Source organism: Misgurnus anguillicaudatus, chromosome 21 (assembly GCF_027580225.2).
Source record: "Misgurnus anguillicaudatus chromosome 21, ASM2758022v2, whole genome shotgun sequence".
Taxonomy (NCBI): Eukaryota; Metazoa; Chordata; class Actinopteri; order Cypriniformes; family Cobitidae; genus Misgurnus; species Misgurnus anguillicaudatus.
Window position 1 is genome coordinate 60,747,620 of NC_073357.2, and position 24,274 is coordinate 60,771,893.

The 24,274-nt window shown below is 39.3% G+C and overlaps 1 protein-coding gene across 4 annotated transcripts in view; it reads left to right on the top strand.

The window, feature by feature from the left end:
- Positions 1 to 24,274, top strand: part of LOC141353110 (macrophage mannose receptor 1-like) — a 90,446-nt gene that overhangs the window by 24,588 nt on the left and 41,584 nt on the right. For 3 of the 4 annotated variants that reach the window (XR_012360139.1, XR_012360138.1, XM_073859577.1), the window contains exons 7-17: positions 610 to 792; positions 2,457 to 2,614; positions 5,249 to 5,362; positions 6,937 to 7,052; positions 7,130 to 7,278; positions 7,378 to 7,574; positions 7,709 to 7,827; positions 10,038 to 10,119; positions 10,215 to 10,356; positions 10,527 to 10,565; positions 20,070 to 20,230. Coding sequence is in view for 2 of the 4 variants with exons in the window: in XM_073859577.1 (XP_073715678.1) it covers positions 610 to 792; positions 2,457 to 2,614; positions 5,249 to 5,362; positions 6,937 to 7,052; positions 7,130 to 7,278; positions 7,378 to 7,574; positions 7,709 to 7,827; positions 10,038 to 10,119; positions 10,215 to 10,356; positions 10,527 to 10,565; positions 20,070 to 20,230 (1,460 nt within the window). In the remaining 2 variants the exon portion in view is untranslated. The remainder of the gene's footprint in view (positions 1 to 609; positions 793 to 2,456; positions 2,615 to 5,248; positions 5,363 to 6,936; positions 7,053 to 7,129; positions 7,279 to 7,377; positions 7,575 to 7,708; positions 7,828 to 10,037; positions 10,120 to 10,214; positions 10,357 to 10,526; positions 10,566 to 20,069; positions 20,231 to 24,274) is intronic. The other variant, XM_073859578.1, reaches the window with a different exon arrangement.

Below are 24,274 nucleotides of genomic sequence, written 5' to 3' on the forward strand. Positions count from 1 at the left end.
TTTGTCTCTTTCTCCTTCCCGTGGTCAGCTGAATCCTCTTTCCTTCGGCTTTCCTGATACCAGAAGTCCTCCTTGGAAGATGCTATTGTTGTGTATTCCTGTTGAACACACTCAGAACATATCACTTGTTTGCACACGTTGTTTCACACATCATCATTGAAAGGTATAAATACTCAGCTCAATCTCTTGTGCCCATATATCCTTCTTCACCCAGTCACTTGTTATTCCTCCGCCTTCACAATACTGCACTCGCTCAGACACTCCACTTCCTCTCACCAGATCGGCCAGAATAAACTGCTCCGTTTGCAACTTCTGAAGCCCTTTATATCCTCCTCCTCTTCTCTCTGTCGTCCAATCCGCGATCGCCACATTCGCTTAGCACACCTGTGTCTGATCGAGCCTAATTTTCCCTCCCGGAGATCCCGGAAGTGGCGGTGTTTGCGCTTTATGGTCCGGGCGGAACCAATCTCCAACATCTTAGTTCTGCCCTCAGAAAGTCACCCCGTGACACACACACACAAAGAGAGAGAGAGAGAGAGAGAGCACATATTCAGTCAGTCAATGTTATATTTTTCTCTCTCTCTCTCTCTCTCTCTCTCTCTCTATCAGGTAAAGATCACCCTAGCTTCTGTCCAGTGGCGTGGGTGCCATACGGTGGTAACTGTTATTATCTGCAGCGCACTAAGAAGACGTGGAGTGATGCGTTGGCTGATTGTCACAGAGAAGGATCAGATCTGGCCAGTATGCACAACATTGAAGAGCACAGTTTCATCATATCTCAGAATGGATACAGTATGTTTGTTTCAGTAATACACACACACCAAACAAACCAACAAACACATCTTTATTCTGTGAATTGCTGGACAGATGTCAAGCTTTAGAAGTAATAACAATAATAGTAGGTACTAATTTAAAGCGGCACATAATTCATAATCCCTTACACTTTTACCACAAAAAAACAGTTAATTTTCGTAAGAGATCCCACTTTTTTTGTGAACTTGACTGACACACATGCCCATTAGTATCCAACACGCCACCTTTCTGTAAACCAGTTACCTTTATCATCTTATTTCTTTTATAAATCTAGCGACGTTTTCTTTATGCCGCCCGTACTGTGCTCCTTGAGCGCAGTGCTAGGTCTTTTTATTTCAGCGCATGTGCAGTTTTGCGCACTGTTTATCAAATTAGGGGCGACTAGACTGGCGGCACCACAGAAATATAAGAAATAATTAGACTGCTCATTAGCTGCTTTGGCCAGCAATAATACAATAACACATTTCCATCCACTCTTATAGTCGGTCACAATAACTTTTACGATGGGTCAACGTGCCGCTATATTGGCAGTGCAAACAAATGAGAGTAAATAGGGGAGGTGCCACTTTTTGCACAAAGCAAGGTTCTTCTGTTTTTTTAATATTATGTGTAGGCTATATATCCCGAAGCATGTCATGGTGTCGTGTCGAAAATGAATCCTGTCAAATTATGACTCATCCATTTCCCAATACACACTACACCCACTGCCGGTGCGTGACGCAAATGTCCTGCTCGCGTGTGCAGTGAAGTAAAACTGATTCATAACTTTTCTATTATTTAATGTGATTTTGGTACATAAAAGCAATAATGTGGCTTATTTTTTTTTTCTTGCGGGATCTACAGGGAAAGTCTCAAAGCTCAGGTTGGCGATCACTGATTTAATTGGTTCTAATACAATTTTATTAAAAAAAACATGTAAACATTGTGAATTCTCAATAGTCTGCCTCCAGTTGTTATGAGATTAATAGATAGGTTGCCACTACAAATATAGTGGCGCCGTGACCCATAATCCAACAGCAAATGTGCGGTCTAGGTATTTCTTTAATGTCTATGGGCAGCACATTAGTGAAGTTGAGAATGCGATTGATTTAAGTGACTTTGTGAAGTCTTTGAATTTAGTTTGGTCACAATTTTATACTTTTATTTGTCGTCTGACAACAGAAAACATATAAGCCCAACAGCTGAGCACAGAAAGTGAATACGTCGCCAGGATACCATAAATATACGTCAATATACTTGAAAGGTACATCATCTAGCGACAATGAAAGCAGTAAAACGAGCAGAACCTCTGTCAGTTAGTTTATTCATAAGTAAAGTATACAGTACATACTTCACTACAATATGCATCATAAGCACTATATATGTGCACAGTTATCGAGCCCTTGAACTGCGGCTGAGGAAAACACAATGCCACTCAGTCGTGTGAGGACAATCCCACAATCCTTTGCGACCATGTCTGTGCCCACAATGCAAATGCTCAAAAGCAGTAAATGTTGATGTGTCGTTTCTTTTGCAGATTGTTTAACTGAGAAAGATACGAACGAGACAACATTTGACTGATTGATTATCAAAATAGTTGTTATTGTTGCACCTCTAATAATTTAATATCAGTTGATCTAAAATTTAGCGTTGTTGTTGTGTAGTGTCGACGGATGAGCTCTGGATTGGTCTTAATGATCAAAGGACTCAGAATCTGTTCGAGTGGTCAGATAGATCACACGTCACCTTCACTAAATGGTTTGTTGGAGAACCTTCACACATCACAAATCTAATGGAGGATTGTGTTCTTATCAAAGGAAAGGTGGGTAGTTTTTAATTTTTTTTTTACTCTTCATTCTCTTTATTTCCCTAAAAGACAACTGGCACTCATTAATCGATCATTAACCATAATCGATAAGATGTACAATTTACAATTCAATTAAAACAAAGTAGCGTCTGTGCCATTAAAACTACTTTAATGCCATTAAAATACCAACAAATGTTTTTTTTTTTGTATATAATAGGGGCTTATTTTTACATAATTTTTGCAAATAGCAGCATAAACAACAACAGGACATGAGGATTCACATAATCGTTGGGATGTAAAGAACCAATTAAACGTAATTTTACCATTTCCACTATTTTACATGCAAGGAGCGCATCGACACAATGTAGCTCTGCACACGACTTGTGCTCACAGTCGTTTATAGTGATGATGTTTCAAAGTTATTTCTTCTTATACTTTTATATAGTAGGGCTGTAACCACTAATGAAGTAGTTGAAAATAGTCAATAATATTCGATAATGAAAATAGTGTTCAACGAATGTCATTATCGATTAGTTTGGTCTGCGACGTCACTTGCTTAACACCCCACTGCAACAGTGCAAGCTGTGTGGCTATAAAGTCACTTTTTAATTTCTTTATTTAATATTTTATCATCAATCATGCTCTTCGTACAGACGCACCTCTGCAAAGCTCGCATTGTTTCAAAGGGATGGTGGGCAAGTGTAAGACGCCACCCAATTGGCCCAACGTCGAAGTCCAATGCGGTGGTAAAGGTATCACGTGTTCTTTCCTTCCGTAGCGCTTCTAGAAGAATAATTCCATTTATTTAATTTGTTTCTTTGACCTCTGCGGTTAAATTATAATCTGACTCCAATTTATAAGTTACCAATACTATTCTGATGCTGATCATAATTTATAAAATTATTATTATATTTATTTAGAATGAATTATATCCACATAGGGAATAAGGTGTGATTCTGAAGGTGCTAAGGCAGTTCCATACAGCTGGGCATAGAGGCATTCTCCTTCTAACTTAAATTAAAGTTAGAGGTTTCTCCAAACACATTGAAAATAAGAGGATCCATCTATGTTTTAGGTTGAGGTTACTCCATCTAACCTTAAAACGGGGAGGCAATTACTCCAGTAATATTTTCAATAGAGGCAATTCTCCTAATCTATGTCCCCTTCAATACATTTAACTTAAACCCTGAAAATGTAATAAAGATTTGACAAGTTTTAGAATGAATAAAGATTAACAATTTATTTTGCCAGGTAGGCTACATTTAAATCAATCAATTGGTTATTCAAATATCAAAACATTTACCAAAAGATCAGCATAAATCAATCAATTACAAATATATCACAATATTTACTAAAAGATCAGCATAGAAAAATAAACATTACATATAAAATAAAATCATACCTGGCAACTCAAGACACACAGCAGTGCGGGAAGATCTGACTACAGAATGCTTCCTTGAATCCCTTGCCAATGTACTTTAAATACTGACCAGAACAAAGACATCGTAAAACACTACAGTTTGACCTGCACCAAATGATCCTAAAGAACATCTGGTCAAAATAGCCAGAGGTGTCCTGGCAAAAACCCCACCTCTCAAAGAAATGCGTCTTCTATCTAAACCCTTGAACCATCTTATTTTAGATATATAGAAATGAGACCTTTTTACTCATCGCACCATGACCTTTAAAATAATATTTCACATGAATATGTATGTAAAACACAATCTTAGAACCACATAATATGTATACATTACATTTCAGCAGATACTCAGTGATGTGAGCATAAAGACTACCAGTTCAAAAACCTTTGTGATGAATAGATTAACACATCAAAGAGTTGTATATCTGAAGACCTCTTTCATCTACGGGTCAAATTTAAGTTAACAACACCCCCTGAGGTTTAATTGTTTTACAGTGTCTTTTCATAAATAAACTTAGTTTATCGGGTTAACAACATCACCTGAGGTTTAATTGTTTTACAGTGTCTCTTCATGAATAAACTTAAAGTTGATAAATTATAATCCAGTATTACACAAGTGATGTCACAGACCACAATAATAACTAATGCCATTCGTTCATTGAACCTTATTTTCATTATTGATTATTATTAACTATTTGAATTGTTGTTGCAACAGCCCTATTACAATAGCGCCAAACATGTTTGATTTAGGTCTCTTCCACTCTGCATCATGTGACGCATTAAAAAAAGACGTGGACCAGAGCCTGCATCCGAAATTGCATACTTTCTTTAGTATGTATTCATTTTGAATAAGTAAACACATAACAAGCTCAAAATAGTTTTTAATGTGTGTAATAGTATGAATGAAATCTGGACGTACTACATTTGCCACACTGTCATGTGACCACCCTACTGAAGACCAGCATAGAGATCAAAATTCTATCTATCAGTTAACAGTTAAGCAGCAGTTTATTGTGTTCATCGCTAGTCATAATTCTACATTAGTGATGCATTACAATTGTCACTGTGATTAGATTTTGGTACTATTGTTTTGTGTGTGTGTGTGTGTGTGTGTGTGTGTGTGTGTGTTTGTGTGTGTGTGTGTGTGTGTGTGTGTGTGTGTGTGTGTGTGTGTGTGTGTGTGTGTGTGTGTGTGTGTGTGTGTGTGTGTGTGTGTGTGTGTGTAATAGGAGGGAAAGTGGTCAGATCATCTGTGTGAGTCAGCTCATGGTTACATCTGTAAGAAGAAAGCTTCCACTAAACCTGAAGGATCTCCAGAGGTCATCAGTCCTGGATGTCCAGCTGTGAGTCTGCATCACCTCATACTCTTTATTATACTTCAATAAACAAACATAAAATAATGAAGAAAGTCAACTAATATGACAAAAAGTCACAAAATAAACATGCTGAAAAATAGTGGGTTAAAGCCAAATAATAGTAAATTAAAGTGCATCTGGCATGTTTTCTTGTAAATAAGCATTTCATAAGGCTTTTATTTTTAGGTTCAGCAATTTCTCAATAAAAAAACCTACATTTTTGAAAAGCGTGAGGCCGAATTTGAAGCTAAGGTATTTGGTGACCATGTCAGGATCCTGCCTAGGAGTGTTGTTTTGTATTTATATCTAGTCATGATGGCAGGGTTCTGGCAGTCCCATGCTCTATCTGGAGTTTCATGGCCTTGATTATTGGGTCATGTGCCTCCGGTGTCTTGTCTCTTGTCCCCGCCCTCTAGTTCTCCTGCTTATTGTTAATCAGTTCATTCCCATCACCTGTTCCCTCCTTGTTATCTTGTTTGGTTTCCTTATTAAATGTCATTGTTTCCTTTGTTCTGTGCAGGATCATTTTGTATCGTTGTGTGTTCTTGTCAAAAAGTTTAGTCCAGTTAATATGTCAAGCTGTTTGTCAAGTTTAGTGTTAGGTCTTTGTTTGTGTAGCCTATATATATATATATATATATATATATATATATATATATATATATATATATATATATATATATATATATATATATATATATATATATATATATATATAAATCCTGTTGATGTGTTTTGCCCCCCACGTGGGTTATTGTTTTGTCTTGTGTTTGTCATTAAAGTCTTTAATTTAACCCTTCATCGTCCGCGCTTGGGTTTTCATCTGAAATACCTGACAGACCATATAATACATGCGAGAGCATTGTTGGTTATCATCATTATCTCATTTTTCATGGAGATGGCGTTTAGTGGCTTTTGCATCTGAGCCCCTTTAATTGTAATGTATCTTCAATCTATTTGTCAAGATATTTTAACAGTTTGTGTTTTCTGTCTATGTGGTCATGAAAGTTGTGTATTAAAGGGACACTAAAGGACAAATATGCTCATTTTTCAGCTCCTCTAGAGTTTTCACCATTTTGGAATTCTTTCAGCTGATCTCAAGGTCTGGAGGTACCACTTTTAGCATAGCTTATCAAAATCCATTAAATCAGCTTAGACCATTAGCATTGCGCTAAAAAAATGATGAAAGAGTTTTGATATTTTTTCTTTTTAAAACTTGACCCTTCTGTAGTTACATTGTGTACTAAGATCGACGGAAAATTAAAAGTTTTCTAGGCAGATATAGCTAGGACTATACTCTCATTCTGGCATAATAGTCAAGGACTTTGCTGCTGTAACATGGTGGCAGCAGATGCAATGATACTATGGATTAATAGATTATGCTAAGCTATACTAAAAGTGGTACCGCCAGACCTGGAGATCAACTGAATGGATTCCAAAACTGTAAAAATCAAATGTTTAACTCTAGAAGAGCTGAAAAAAGAGCATATTTACAAAAAAGTCGAGTGTCCCTTTAAGGGTTGTTTAAAACATTTGGTGATAGTGAGAATGTCTTTTCACAGGGTTGGTTTAGGTTTGGCTATTACTGTTATAGCATTGCCATGGAAACCAAAACATTTGATGATGCCAAACTGACGTGTAAGCAGACTGCAGCTAACCTGGTTGATGTTGCCAGCAGGTGAGTAGATGATATTTAGTAATACTTCACTAAATTACAGTAAGATGAATAATACAATGCCATATCTTTGCTATTAGAAATGAGAGCGCATTTCTCATCAGTCTGGTTGGTCTTCGACCTGAGAAATATTTCTGGATTGGTTTGTCTAATACTCATCAGACTGAGCAATTCCAGTGGATCAATGGTGCTAAAGTCAAGTTTACACACTTTAATGTAGGCATGCCAGGTATGTTGATGAGTTTCATTGTGTTCGGTCTGTGTGACATCAATCAAAGTCAAATCTACAAGAGTTTAACTTCTCACGTCTTTATATTTTCACACTCAGATAAGCACAGAGGTTGTGTGGCAATGTTAACAGGAACTTTGGCAGGATTATGGGATGTATTGGCCTGTAACACTAAACAGAAATACATCTGTAAGAAAATGGCAGAAGGAGTCACTACAACCCGAGAACCTCTGACCACACAACCTCTTAGCTGCCCGGATAATTGGATAAAAAAAGATCCAGGCAATTGTATTCGGGTAAATGTGAAGACATACAATTCTCCTGAAACTCTGAGCATCTGTAACAGCTCGAACCAGAAGCATTATTAAGATCTTTATGTTGAGCTGTGCAGCTAAGTTTTGTTCAGGACATTTTTATATGGATTTCTTAGGTCTACAGAAAGACAGAGGATGAGAAGAAGACTTGGCTTGAGGCTCGTTACTTCTGTCAAGCTGTTGGTGGTGATTTAGTGAGCTTTCATTCAGCAAAAGAAATGAATGTGTTACCAATGTAAGTCCTCACAACTGCTTAAGTTTTCAAATTGAAATGACAGGGTAAAATATTCACAAAATTCAAATTTCAAAGTTCAATGTTTAACATAATTTAATATTTAACTTTGAACGCTTATGCTTCACATTTCTTGTCAAAACAATTAGGGCTGCATACCGATTAATCAGAATTAATCGATTGCAGAATAAAAGCTCTTGTTTACATCATATATGTGTATGTGTACTATGTATAATAATTATGTATAAATAAATACATGCCCGCACCTCCTTGGCCACCTGAACTGTCCGCACCTCCTTGGCCACTTGAATCAGCCGCACCTCCGTGGGCACCTCAACCACCTGCATCTCCGTGGGCACCTGAATCGCCCACACCTCTGTGGTCACTTGAACTGTCCGCACCTCCTTGGCCACCTGAACTGCCCACACCTCAGTGGCCAGCTGAACCCTGATATGTCCACACCTCCGTGGCCACCTGAACTTTCTGCACCACCGTGCCCACCTGAACCGCCTGCACCTCTGTGGCCACTTGAACTATCCGCACCTCCTTGGCCACCTGAACCGCCCGCACCTCCGTGGCCACCTGAACTGTCCGCACCTTCTTGGTCACCTGAACTGCCCGCACTTCAGTGGTCCCTCAACTGCCCGCACCTCCCTGGCCACTTGAACCGGCCGCATCTCCGTGGGCACCCGCATCTCTGTGGGCACCTGAACCACCCGCATCTCGGTGGGCACCTGAACCGCCCGCATCTCCGTGGGCACCTGAACCGCCCGCAACTCCATGGCCACCTGAACCGGCCGCAACTCCGTGGCCACCTGAACCGCCCGTACCTCCGTGGCCACCTGAACCGCCCGCACCTCCGCGGCCACCTGAACTGCCCACACCTCAGTGGCCAGCTGAACCCTGATATGTCCACACCTCCGTGGCCACCTGAACTTTCTGCACCACCGTGCCCACCTGAACCGCCTGCACCTCTGTGGCCACTTGAACCGTCCGCACCTCCTTGGCCACCTGACCGCCCGCACCTCTGTGGCCACCTGAACTGTCCGCACCTCCTTGGCCACCTGAACTGCCTGCACTTCAGTGGTCCCTCAACTGCCCACACCTCCGTGGCCACTTGAACCGGCCGCACCTACGTGGTCATCTGAACTGTCTGCACTTCAGTGGCCAGCTGAACCCTGATATGTCTGCACCTCCATGGCCACCTGAACTGGCCGCACCTCTGTGGCCACTTGAACTGTCCGCACCTCCTTGGCCACCTGAACTGCCTGCACGTCAATGGCCCATGGCCACTTGAACTGTCCACGGCCCCACCTCCGTGGCCACCTGAACCGCCCGCACCTCTGTGGCCACCTGAACTGTCCGCACCTCCTTGGCCACCTGAACTGCCTGCACTTCAGTGGTCCCTCAACTGCCCACACCTCCGTGGCCACTTGAACCGGCCGCACCTACGTGGTCATCTGAACTGTCTGCACTTCAGTGGCCAGCTGAACCCTGATATGTCTGCACCTCCATGGCCACCTGAACTGGCCGCACCTCTGTGGCCACTTGAACTGTCCGCACCTCCTTGGCCACCTGAACTGCGTGCACGTCAGTGGCCCATGGCCACTTGAACTGTCCACGGCCCCACGTCCGTGGCCACCAGAACCGCCCACACCTGCGTGGGCACCTGATCCGCCCCCACGTCCGTGGCCACCTGAACCACCCGCACCTCCGTGGCCACCTGAGCCGCCCTCACCTCCGTGGCCACCTGAACCACCCGCACCTCCGTGGCCACCTGAACTGTCCGTTTTGAGAACCCTCGCCATCTCCTTCTACTTCACCACACGTAACAATGTATATACACATGTAAATATTTCTTAAATGTATACATGCATGTATGTGTATTTATATATACATTATTCTTATACACAGTACACACACATAGGCTATATCAGGGTTCCCCAAATCTTATCCTGGAGGGCCAGAGCACTACAGAGTTTAGGTCCAACCCTAATCAAACTTCTAGTGATCATGAAGACCTTGATTAGCTTGCTCAGGTGTGTTTGATCAGAGTTGGAGCCAAACTCTGCAGTGCTCCAGCCCTCCAGGGTAAGTTTGGGGAACCCTGGCCTATATGATGAAAACAAAAATGTATATTCTGTAAACGATTAGTTGCGATTAATCGTTATGCAGCCCTATAAACAATAATCACTCTCATCTTTAACCTCAAGGGATTCAATTATAGAAAAGATGTGGATCGGCTTCACTTCATTGGACAGTAATTCTGGTTTTGTGTGGTCAGATCAAACTCCTGTGAGTGATTTCTCATCACCGTCTGTCTATTTGTGTTGATTCATCGAGGCTTTTCCTTCTAATTATTTTAGATTCTGTATCTTGTTTCTGTTTAGTCCGATTATGAGAACTGGGCCTCCGGTGAACCAAACAACCATAATAATGAGGAACACTGTGCAGAATGTGGCTCTCGAGGACGCAAGTGGACTGATCAAGATTGTGAGGATTATAATGACTGGATCTGTCAGATTCCTATAGGTACACAGATTTATGCACATATGTACAGTTTTCAGCACTTACTGTAACACAAATGTTGGGATGTTTGAATGTCTTTGCATTAGATGACAACAATGTCAATGATATTTTTAAACTGGTGTATGTTTGTTTTATTATTTTAATGCCTTAAAAAGACTTTGTTCTTATAACAGGTGTAACTCCAAAATCCCCTCTGGCATCATTCATTAAAGGTAAAGATTCAATCATGTATGTGTTATTCACAGTGCTGGGCAGTAGCTTCACTACAAGTAGCAAGTACATTTTTCAGTAGCTTGGTGGTAGCTTAGCTGCTTTCTAAATCAAATAGCCTTTCAGTAGCTAAGCTCTTTTTTTGACCAAGTAGTGAGGTAGCTTCCACACAAGCTACAATTTTCCAAACATTTCTGAAGTCGTCCTGAATTTGAGAATAAGCGCGTCATTTGGATCGACACAGGACGTCGTTTGTTCCGTATTTTCAAGTTGTGCAGCTTTCATTCATACAAAACATTACCACTTGCATTCTGTGAAGACTCGTGCTACCTCTGATTGGGTTATGTCATCAAGCCAAGCTAATATAAAAACATGTAATAAATATTACAATTGAAATTATTAATAGAATGTGCTTTGGCAGGCACCTCACAGACTCTGTGCAGGCTACCTGCTGCCTGCGGGCCCACGTTGGAGACCCTTGTGTTAAGATATGTCAGGGCCAGGTGTTTTTAAATAAAGGCAGCTCAAACATGCATTTTATTCTGGGAGTAGGATAAGTCCAGCAAACAGCCCCAAAATGTGAAGTACCTAGGCCTATATTATGCTTGTATTGCCTATAATTACCAAAATGATAAATTGAAACTGAATAAATAATTACATTATAAAACTGGTTAAAAATTAAAAAGTAGCTTGGATGTAGCAAGCTACTATTGATGTAGCTTAGCTTGCTACATTTCCCAGGGGGGTAGCTTCAGTGTAGTGAAGCTTCATTTAATGTGAAGTAACTGGTAGCTTAGCTCACTACATTTTCCAAGTAGCTTGCCCAGCACTGGTTATTCAACAGCATTTATCTGTTTCATCTCCGAATGGCTCTGGACATACATCTCGCAACTAAATAATTTTAATATGAGGGAGGATTCTTTGGAGAAGATGATTGTGATGCATTTCCGATGCATTCCAGCTTTATTTAGATTCATAACTGATGGTGCTCTCCCCACAAAGCCTGATCCATGAACTTGATAGTCTGCTAGACATGCAGGGAGTCTCATTTGTCATCTAGGTCAGACAACAGGATGATCTGGCTAGGAACCAGGCCCGGTACTAGGCTTGCTGGACTGGGGGGGCAGTCAGGATTTTTGGGTGGGCAGCCATTTCTCGACTAAAATGATTCATACACTAAAATTATGGATGTTTCAATCCAATATTAATTTGCATGTTTTATAATAAAAAGCATTTATATGTCATTTTGCACGTTTAAATTTTAAAAGTAGATGCAATTAGATAAATGATTTATAACGTTATAATGATTACACTAGTTTGACACATTTAGTCACAGTTAATGAAATCAGGCAAGTAGGTGATATAAATATAAAGCTGTACATATAGCTATATTTTATTAATGTTTACACTGCATTTAATCTATTATTTCACTTATAGATAAATTAAAGCCATTCTTACACCCAACCCAACATATGCCTTTATTCTAAATAAACACTTGTTAGGAACTTTATTTCCACTTCTCAAACATTTTCTTCATTTAAAATAATGTATTTTCAATGTGATATATGTGATAAGCTGTATTGTCATTAATTTCTGACCCTATCATACATGCTGCTGCAGCAACCTCAAATATCATAACAAAGCACAATGCTTTAAATAATATATTTTGAAACATCTTGTAAGCAATTTGACATGCATGACAAAATCGTCAAAGGTTATTCTGTTTGCCTATAACAGCACCAGACAAAAGCACAAGCCCTAAAATACTGTAAGTGTGATTTGCGACGAGACCAAAGATAAATCACACTGCTTTGTTCATAACACAGCAAATTAGATATTATAACAAAACGCAACATTATAAAATACAACGTTTTACCTTACGATGACGTTGCGGAGTGAAAGCTCTCTTGAACTTAAAAGTCTGTAGATTTTTGCGTGTGAAGTTTTTCTCAAACACGAGCTGAATGAGCTGATGAATGACGATGACAAAACCGCTAAAATTTTATTTTAAAACTGCCCGCGATGCTCAGCTGTTACAATACTGTATTTACCGTATAACCATCTTATATCATTTATATCTACTATATATAGTATGCCACAACCAAACTGCATATTCTAATTTTAATAAACAGAACTACGTCTAAAACAAACACATTAAATGCTGCTGGAGACTTGCCATTGGCTGTTGAATTTGAATGAATAAATAATGAGGTGAGTCTAAGAAAGGATAAGGGGCTATTTTGGGCATGTTTTACTATAAAAAAAAGTTTTAATTTAATATGTGTTATTACGTTTATGTAATACTAAATTGCATTGTTTTTGATATATATTTTAAAGATGCGTTTTTTTTAGTTACCGTCATAGAGAACAGTAGTACTTTTCCTATGACTTAAATACTGCTGAAAAGCCCTAAAGGCTTGAGTGGGCGTGAGCTGTAAATGTTAGCACTTGCTTAAAGAAGACGTTTTTTGTTTAAAGAGACTCCGTTATTTTAAGGTTGGCTGGACAATTTTGGGGGGGCAGAAAGAAAATCTGGGGGGGGGCAATGCCCCCCCAGCCCCCCTGTAGACCCAGCCCTGCTAGGAACGGGATGTCATCTCTTTATTGTGATTCATCATATCATTCTCGAAGGACCATATGAAATGGAGGGGTTCGTTGTAATGTTAAATCTGAGGGGTGTCAAACACAGTAGGCAGTCTGCCAGAGCTAAATGAGATGATGTCTTAATTGAAGAGAAGCACTCAACAGGTTTGGTTGATGTCTTATTTTCTGAAGACTGTTTGGGTATACATATGTGTGGTTTTGCATATGTACGCACACTGTAACTATAACTCTAATTCGTCTTTGAAGCAACACTTAACTAAATAAATACAGCTGCTGAATTCTTCTCACATGCACTGCGTCTCCCTTCCTGATCTGCGAGTTAACTCCTCCTCCCGTGGCGATATCACAGCTATGCCGAACACTCTGATTGATCAGAATCATTCACGACTCAAAGACAACTGAGGCTTTTGTACGCCCGTCTTTCATTTGATATATTGTATGTTTATAGATTTAAAGAAGAACATTTTCTGGAAGGCATTAAACTTTTGTGAAAATCATCAAAAATGCTGGCACTGGCTGGGTAACTTTTTTTTAAATGCTGGCGGGGACTTTTTCCATGTTTAAGTGCTATAATTGGGTCCCCAGTGCTTCTATCAACCTAGAAAAATAACACTTACCAAACAACCAAATGCCACCATAACCACAAAAATAAATAAATAAACCCACACAATCATCGTTTTCGTGATCGATCATCGATGTCACCAAGGCCGCCTTAATGCACGGGCTTACCTGGGCTGAAGCCCAGGGGCCTCCCAAGTTCAAGGGCCTCCCAAGTTTGCGTTCATGATGAGCTGAAAAGGTCCCAGCAAACATTGGTCCGACCGCAACGTCGTGTCCCTGGCCAAAAATAGTTGCGGTATGACGGCACAAATCGGTGAAAATATGTAACACAGAACATTTCATAAAAATGCATTCAGATACATTTGTACATGTCTATAGTTCTATGGGGTTGCATGTATAATTGTTACTTTGACTTTTACTACGCGTGCTTCAATATTTATACCCTGTTGTGAATCGGTTGTGAGAGGACGTCACTAGGTGACGTCTTTTACACGTGCATTTATAGTCCATCATGACCCTCTATAAAAAATCATAAACCTTCTATAAAGTCATTGTGAAATATGCAAATGCTGTGCCCACACCCCGGTCAACACCGCAACAACTAATCTAAGTGCAAAAAGTAGGTTTTTAAGAGGTTGTGAATAGACGTCCACTGACGTCTTTTACACGTCTAGACTAGACTAGTAGGAAAAAAACAGGATAATCTTTATGAAATACACGATTTGTATACAAAGTAAATATATTAACTTTATCTTGTTTAAACAAATTACAATCACAAAGTGCCCAGTGTGACTGCAAAGCCACACTGCATTTTAGTCATTATTCCAACCTGTTTTATTATTGAATGTATGCATATAAATGTAAAACAGATACATATCCGGTCACCATTTAGGTCTGAGTTGGATGTAATTTCAAAAACTGTGCTATTAATTTAAGAAATATAGTAATAAATCTGGGGATATTACAAAATCCCGCGATAGGACAGATTATCTCGCGAGATAGTGATCACGTCACGCGTTCTTCCGGAAGTTCACATTCAAACACGAGGAGCGGTTACGAGGGAGTTTTGTCTATATATCATTCAAAATGTACTGTTGGGTAAGTACATTGTGTATTATTTGATTAACGTGCTTAAGTTTTACTTGTTTGACACGAAGGCTCCGAAATAAACGTTGCCAGAATTGTCCACACTGAGTATTGCAATAATTAGCTAGAAGGCTAAAAGCTAACTTACTTTGAACTTATACATGGTATAAAGTATGTTTAAGGATACAGTCAAAGTAACTTATTAATGTAGCCTCTTGAAAGTCTCTTTCAGAAAGTAAATTATCTGAAAAATAAAAGTTATTTGGCATTAATGGAATTACAATGATTTGATTGCCTAAACATTGCACATGCAAAATATTAAATACTGTTTTGCATTAAAAGTTTATCAGAAGTGTTTGTTTGATTAACTTCCTTTGCTTTTGTTTTGTACAAAGGAAAAGCAGAACCTCATCCAAATAAAAATAAACAAGCTGTTAAAGGCACTGTGTCCTACACAGACCCTCCAAAATATAACCACCCAAAACCCAAGTCAGGTAAATATCTCAGTTTGAAAATACATTAACAAATTGGAGTTGTTATTGTGGAGTTAATATCAATAATTACAATTTCGTTTTATTTACAGTTGAAGGTCAACACAAACCAAATAAAGATGTGCATTCTACAAACAATAAAAAAAGGTATGGAAAACTGTAGATATGAATTTTTGTAGATATGACTTAAACAGTCTACACATTTGTCAATGTTCTAATGTTTCATATGTCCTTGTTTGTGCTAAAGATCAAGTTTTGTGTCCACCACACTTAGATGAGACGTGCCCGACCCCTGACTTTGTCTACCCTACATTAAGTTGTAAGTTTTTGACTGCTTTTGCTTAATACTACGAAAAAACATGATTCTTTCAAAAATGACTTTTATATATTTTGAGATGAAACTCAAAAATGTATATAAATTGTTTTGGTGTATTTTGTTTACACAGGCACACTTCATGACAGTAAACATCGGTATCACAATGGTGTGATTGATCTATACCCTAGAATAAGCTGTGACACTATGAGACGTACGTGCTACTGATGCTTTTTTTGGTGCATTCCCACACTATACAAACACATTGCTTGGCTCCTAAGTGCATACACTTTACCTTTATAATGTCATTCTCATTTTTAGGTAAAAATGTATTCCATGAGTCAGGGTTTTGCCTGAATGTCAACATAATATCCAAAAACTTTGATATAAAAAGTGATTTTTTTTTAAATATTTTACACTACTATGTATTTTTTAAAATACATTGTGCATGTGTATGTTTATTGTACTTAATGAAATTACATGCAAGGTGTCATGCAAGATTTTACATTAGTGACAACAAAGCTAAGAGTATAAACATATTTACATTTCTCTGAATCTGAGTTAATAGTTACAAATACAGAGCTTATAATATCTGTCATTGCTCAACCACAAAGACCTAAAAGTACAGCCAGCTGATTTCATAACTAATGCAGTATTACACTGTGAAGTGATTTACTGTTAATATTTTACACTACCATATAATTAACTCTATTTGTACAGGTGAGGTAACACAACGAAAAAATCACCGGATGGAGACCACCTGACTCTTCACCCACGGCCCCAGCCCCAACCGCAACATGCAAGAAATGCTATATGACTGTGTATTGTGCATTATGAATACATCAAATATGTTGATAACAAGGTGATCTGCGTAAGTTGTGACATAAAGAATATGTATATATATTTCCTTCCATCCCTCTACAACATCACTTCAATTGCCCTCACATCTAGGTCCAGCAACTGCCCGAGCCGGTGGACACTCCGCCAGAGACCGCGTGAACAACGCCATGAACAGGTATGTATTTCTCTTGATTTGTGTAATCCTGCATAATATTTAAGGAATATATATTGATTACCACCATAATTAACCCAGCTATTTATATTACTTCAATTCAGGATTTAATCCGTCACACATCACTTGTTGAGAAGTTTTAATGTTCGTAATGACTTAAACAGTCAGCCATACTGAAAACAAGAAATCAAAACATAATTTCAGTGTAAGCCATTACTTGTCACCCAAAGGTAGGGATGAGGATATAGTTCATAGCACTTGTTACATGGTAGATGAAACAAGTGAAGTTGTGAAGTGTTAACACATAGTGTATGTTTAAACATTGTATGCAATTGCTCATTACTGTTAATTGTGATTTATTGACCTTTTAGGTTATTTGTCTAAGGTGAAGTAATCTTACATTTCTTTCACAGAATGATGTCAAATTGTCTTATGGCAAAGTTCAATATGAGGGGTGGTGGACATCTGGAAAAGAAGTCTTTTAAAGGCACACCTTTGTATTATGTTATTCAAGGTAATTTGGGGAATGTTGATCTAAAAAAACTTGTTCTTGTATATTGATTGTAATTTTATTGTTATGCTTGATCTATTCAGGGGACATCACAGCTCACCTGTCTTTATCAGAAATATCCTGTTCATTTTTTGACACACCTAGTTAAGGGTCTTTCTCAAGGGCACCACAGTGGTATTGAAGAGGGAGGGGACAAATGCTGTATCCCCCACAACTGATCTAACACTTATTTAAAGCAGAGCATATTTTGTACAATAATATATATATAATATTAATATATCATTTAAGCTGTAGACCATAAAGATTTTGAAAGTAAGTGCATGTCATTTACCTCAAAATTTTAATTGTATTTATTTTAAAAAGAAACATATTCTTCTCTTCCTTCAGATGCTGTGAAGAGGTGGAGCCCAAATGCCACAGACTCGGAAATAGATGCAGCTATGGCAGACCACCTCAAGCACGCTCCAGGAAGAGCTGGGGGTGGTGGATACAAAAAAGCCAAACAGCTGTGATGTGTTAAAGAGAGAGTTCACCAAAAAAGGAAAATTGTTATAATTTTCTTATCCACATGTTTCAAACCTGTATACGTTTCTATTTTCTGCTGAACACAAAGACCGAAGAATGCCTGCAACTTCACAACCAAATTACTGTCAATATCTTCTCCACAACTGCAGCAATGGGTTGCGGGATCTGCCTTGTTAAAAACATTCCTTCACATATCCCTGTGCCCAGCAGAACATGGAGGGGTGTACAGGTTTGAGGCATGAGGGGGAATGGATGACTGAATGTACATTTTTGGGTGAGCTATCCCCCTATAGAAAGTGTTTTGAAGTTGTTACCATAGTTAAATGGTTAAAAAAAATAAAAAGTGCTAAATCAGAACATGCTTCCCTCTTTGCTATGGCCACAAATAATGTATTCTTTAATGTGTTTGTGAAGTACACGTGGTTAAAACGGTTTATGGACGTTCAGGTCTGACTGGACCAATTTTGAACTGATTTTGAACCTTTGTGAATATGTGTTAAACCTCAATACAATTGATTGCCTTTCACGATGTTACACAATGGGTGTATATTCATTTTATATGCATACATTTAAACTATGCAGCACCACATTTAAACATCCAGAAGACGGCACACTTAGACGTCCAGGGACGGGCAGAAAAGACGTGTAATTCACGGCCAGACGACGTCAAAGACGTCCGCTCAACTTTAATTTAGGGTATTTTTCAACCGCGATGGGACGTGACGACGGGTCGTCTTTTCAACGGTAATAAAACGTCCACATGTTTGCTATATGAGGGCTTAAAACATATATTTAAACTATGCAGGAACACATTTAAACATCCAAAATACGGCGCATTTAGACGTCCAGGGACGTGCAGAAAAGACGTGTAATTCACGGCCAGATGACGTCAAAGACGTCGGCTCAACTTTCATTTTGGATATATTTTTCAACGCGGACGGGACGTGACGAACGGACGTCTTTTCAACGGTCATCACACGTCCAAATGTTTGTTGGGGTCATATTGTTTTGTAACTTGTCAGGTTTTCTGTCAATCACTCTAATTGCACGTTTCATGGCTGCTGATTGGTCCGTTGTTACTTAACGTGAAATAAAATGTTAGACGTAACATATTTTTTATTCCGCGTAATGTAATTAAGTGCGCGTTGTCAACTTGACATTCCTGCACGTTAGACTGAGTGTGACAGAGAAACCGGAAATAATCCACCAACAAATGAAAGAGTAATTTCTCAGATTTCATAATAAGCAGTGAGGTGCAGGTCTCTCTCTCTTTCGTGCGCGCGCTCGCTCGTTCGCTCTCTCTGTGCTCCTGCAGCTGTCTGAGTCTCTGGCATGCAGAAGTCTCTCCAAACATGCGCAAAAAACTGTGCCGCTAAATTAAGAAAGGCGTTCCCGCACATAATGCTGTTAGTTGTTATAAAGTTTAAGTTTACTCGCGTTTATATCAGTGGCGCGTGCGCAGCTGGAGCGATGTAGTTTGACGCGACGTTAGCTCACAGTACACACATCTGTTGGTTTAGAAAAACGAGAAAGAGACGTAACGGTAAAGGTGCAAGTCTAAGAAAGTAAAGAGCGACAAGACCATCTCAAATGATCATCCCCTGATAGCACCATTATAATCTCATTATCTAAAGATCTTATACAGGTATGTTCCCTGTCTGTCTTGTGCATATTCATACTTGGTCGTTTCACATGCTTATGTATGCATAAATACTAAATACAATGCATACTATATCTTCAATAGCCTACAAAATAAATAAATGATTAAAAAACAAGATTCTGTGTATAAAGACTTATCTTTTGTTATCATTAATGCATTTTCACTTTAAAACTAACTTTAACTTCTTATATTTTTAAAATTGTGGTGAGCATTTAGTTAGTGAGTGGCATTTTTCTGCAAATTTGTATATTCCAAAAACTATATAAACATAAAGCTTATAAACATATATACTTTCACACATTTTGGTTTTATTATCACCAAATGTTGCTGTGTGTGGTTGTTAAATAAAGTGTCTTGTGTTTATGCTCAAGTGGGCTCAATGATATGTTAATAACAATATTATGGTGTTTTCTGGCTCAAAGAGGGAAACCTCACTGTTGTATGTCTCGAAAGAAACTAATGCATGTTGATATGTAGATTACCTAGATATTACACTTAAAAAAAATAGACCATAAATCGAGGGGAAGGGGGGCCTACAAAACCTCTTAGCCCCGGGGCCTCAATTTAGGTTAAGGCGGCCCTGGATGTCACGTCCGAGTTCGCAATACTCGTGCCCATCTCTAATAAGCGTTCCATAAATTACAATTTCACATGATGTATGTCAAACAGAAGATGTTTCAGAAATGTTTTTCAGCTATAGATCACATAAATTAAGATGTTTGTCTTTTTTCCTTTCACTGTAGCATACAAGACATCTGATGGCTGGATTCATTACAATGGAAGGCAGTATTTCATTAATTTTAAGTGGCACCCTATGGAAGATGCTCGTGCCTTCTGTAAGAAGAATCATGCTGATCTTGTTGTCATTACTGGTGAAGCTGAGAGGAAGATGTTATTTGAATGGGTAAAATAAAATACTGACAATGCTTTTCAGTTGTACACTTTACATGAATCTAAATTTTCTTTATATGGTTGTAACACTCGTGTTTTAAGGTTTTGAGGTTTTAAGGTTTGGCCTGCCCCAACCCGCCCCCCACCACTGTGTAATGATCTTATTTATATAACTGAATAAGACATCATGAATCCAACTTGTGCTAGTTTCATCTAGCTGTGTTTATTAACAAAGTCACATGAACTCTTACTCCCTCGTGCTATCATACAGTCACTCCAGTACATACAAATGTTAGGGCTCCCCCTATTGGTATCTCCTTTGTTAACACTTATCATTACATCCCCCATCCAAACAGGTATGATTTTACATATAACTTCTAACTGACTGTCAGTCTAAGTAACATTCAATATGTCAAAATTAGAGCAACACACTACATTCATTTACTCTTAGCAGCAAACTAAATTCCTTAGCTTTTAGCTTTTTTTTTTTTAACTTGAACACATTATAACTCAAACAGTGGAAAATACATTATAACAGCATATTTGGCACAAGTATTAACAATTAATATTAGGTTTCTCTTTTTTTTACTGTGGCATTTTTAACAACTTTCTGTCACAGCTTCTTAGTCGAATTAATTTCACTCTTGCTCTATGAGCCTCTTAGGAGGTTTCCGTGGTCTGGTAGACCTTCTCAGTGTCTCAGTTAGTGATGAGCGAGTCACTCGAAACTCGGATCATTTAACCCGATCCCTAAAATGACTCGAGAACCATGAGTCCTTAGTGACCATTAACCCGAGTCAGTTGAGTCCTCTCAGATTTTGCTTTAAAAATGAGAAATTGGATCAAACACAAAGCTCTTCAAATGTTTACAACAGAATTACAACACATAACTCTACATAAGCTGCCATATATTCTATAACTTGCAACAACGAGTTAATTTACATCACCAAATGTCAACTGGGAGCCAAAAGCACACTCGTAATTTTCTGCAGCTCCGAGTCCGAGTACAAAAGCGCGCGCGACAATGAGTTGGTCGGCGGCTCGGGGATTCACACAGAGAGTGACTCAACTCATAGAGCTTGAATCCGACGAGCCTTGCTCGTGTTATTAACCCACTGACTCATGTAGGCTAATCTGTTGCAATATTTGACTGGCACAATGTTTTGGGTAGAAGCTGCAAATGTTTAAAAATGTTAAATACGAGGACTGTTGCAGCAGTGCTGCTGTAAAGATCCGCCACTGACGGACGTACACGGCTCCTCTTGTTGACTGAGTCACTCAGAGTGACGTGAGTGGTTCACTCACAGGACCCGTGCAGGAGCGGGCGAGCGGCTCTGTCTGGGACTCACTCACAAGATCATGTTCTTGCGCGGATAAGTGACTGTGTGGCTGCATTAACCGAAGCCTATCGTGGATCTTGTAAGTCAATCTGAAACAGGACACGTTCCTCTCACGTCCCAATTCAACAAAGCCTCACATCTTTTAAACGTGGTGTTGATATATTTGTCGTTATGAAATGAAACTAAACACACACACCGAACTTTTACAATTATGTTATTGATAATGTTACCATGGACATGCATGTTTTTTTACAAGTTCCTCAGGTCACATGAGCCCTTTTTTGCGAGCAGAGGAGTCGTAGACTCGTAGCTGCATGCGTGATCTGAGTTGCATTAGTATTAGCGATTGGAACTGGGAGATTGGAAGTGATTCAAGTGACTCAAGTGACTCGCACAACCCGGATCATATTAGTGAGTGACTCAGAATAACCCGAATCCTTAAAAAGACCCGGGTTGACCATCACTAGTCTCAGTCATTGTGATATGTGAAGGAGGCTCACTGTGGTCAACATCTTGTGTAACACTTTCTTGTTGTTCCGATCCAGTCACCTCAGCTTGATGTTCAATGCCTTGAGCCTTTAACAGACTCCTTCGGTTTATCCTGAACAATTGTCCATTCTTTGTCTGAACAACAAATGACCTGGGACCTACTTCACTGAGAACTGTTGCTTTCCTGTCCCAGCTGTCAGGACCCTCAATTTTCACAACATCTCTTTCCTGAAGAGGTTCCAGACACCTTGCTGTTTTGTCATAGTTCATTTTCTGTCTGAGTTTGAGTCTCATCCTTTTGTCATTCAGCTTATAGTTGTGTTTGTTATCATTGTTTTGTGGAATGTGTGGAAGTGTGGTACGCAGCTTGCGACGCATTAGTAGCTCAGCAGGAGATGCTCCGCACTCTAAAGGCCGGGGTATACCTTTTTTCCGTGTCCGGCTCGCGTGCGCACGCGTCCGCGCAGCTTTTCGAGTATACTCTCCGCAGCTACACGCGGATGGCCGCGTTCGACACTATACGCAATACAAATGATTTCTTATTCAAATTATTAGTCTAACAGGCTGTCAGGACAGCACTGATTTGGCGACATTTACAGTACATTAAAACATTAGGATAGGTGAAGAAAAGTAACTGATCCACCATTGCAAACACAGTTTAGAACAAACAACAAGACAACAAAGAACAGGAATCAAACAAACATGCTCCAGGGCTTTCTGTTCTTGGAAGAAGTAAAAGTTAAAGAAGAAAAACGATAGTGTGTGTGCAAATGCTGTCTATTTCCTTTGTATAATTGTTTATAGTGGAGTGCCCTGTCGAAATATTTTCACGCGCATGCGCTGTTGTACGTGGACTGTACGCGCACTGTCCGCGCGGTCTCAAATTTTGGGCTGGACGCGGACGGTCCGCGCGGCCGGCCGCGGACTCTCTTGATGACGAAAATGACGTCATGCGGACGGCGCGCATACGCGGACGTCCCTAGTATACTTTCGGCTTAAAGTTGCAGCTCTGTAGCTTAGTAAGGCCAGATACGGATCAGTCTTACTGTCTCTAGCTTTTTTCAACAGTCTCTTTATGATTTGCACCCCTTTTTCAGCCTGTCCATTGGCTTGTGGATACAAGGGACTAGAGGTGATATGTTGAAATCCATATTGCATTGCAAAGTCTCTAAATTCACCACAATCATACTGTGGACCATTATAGCTGATGACACATTGTGGAATCCCATGTCTGGCGAAAAAACCTTTCATGTGTGTGATGACAGATTGAGCTGATGTGCTGGACAGCTGTAGAGCCCTGCAAGCCCGTCGGGGCCCGACAGGCTAAGCCCATTTGGGCCGGGCTCGGGCCGTTCTTTTTTTTTACAGACCGGGCTCGGGTCGGGCTTATTTTAACGTCTCTCCTCATTGTGTGTGTGTTTGCGTGTGTAGCAGAGACAGCGCGCATCTGAGGCTTACATTAATGGGTTTATCCTTTAAACGTTACTTTTGCTACGTTTACTCCTTTCATTTACACACCACCGTTTTCGACCCTCATAAACGGATTCGTTCGCAAAAGCTGCAGACCCTGTTTTAGTTTGAGAACTCGAGACGTTGCGCTGCAGTGTAAATGAACGTAGATGGAGTCTTATGTAAACGAACAGCTCATGTTAATGTGACAGGCGCTGTCAGTGACAGCGCATCATTTTCAAAGTAAAAATTATTTTTATTCAGGTAAATGGAGGTTTGTAACGGAGGTTTTGCCAAAAATAGTAAACATCTATACCAACCAGCTATTATAAACGCTATATCAGATTGTTTTAACATGTATCCTTATAGAAAATGTCTGTTTTATATTTATGTTTGAGTATTGTTAGGTTTGAATATTGTTGTAATGTTGTTGTTGTTGTTTTGTTTAAATTTATTTAGCTTATTACGAAAGATAGACCGTAATTTTAAACGCCATACGCGTTGTAAAGATTAATTTGAAGGGAGAGTTGTAATGGGTGAGACATTATTTTCGAGTTTAATTTAAGTTTTTCTTGCTACTTTAAAATGAATTTCGTTTCATATTATTTGTCTCTTAATTTTAATCGATGTTTTGTTGAAAAGTTTTGTGAATATAAATGAATAAACACAAAAAATCAACGTCATATTAATATTTAATGCTTGTTTAGCCGATTGCGCTTTTTGCTATAGCGGAGGACGTGCACGGACCTTGCACACTTTTAAAAATTAACGTCATACTA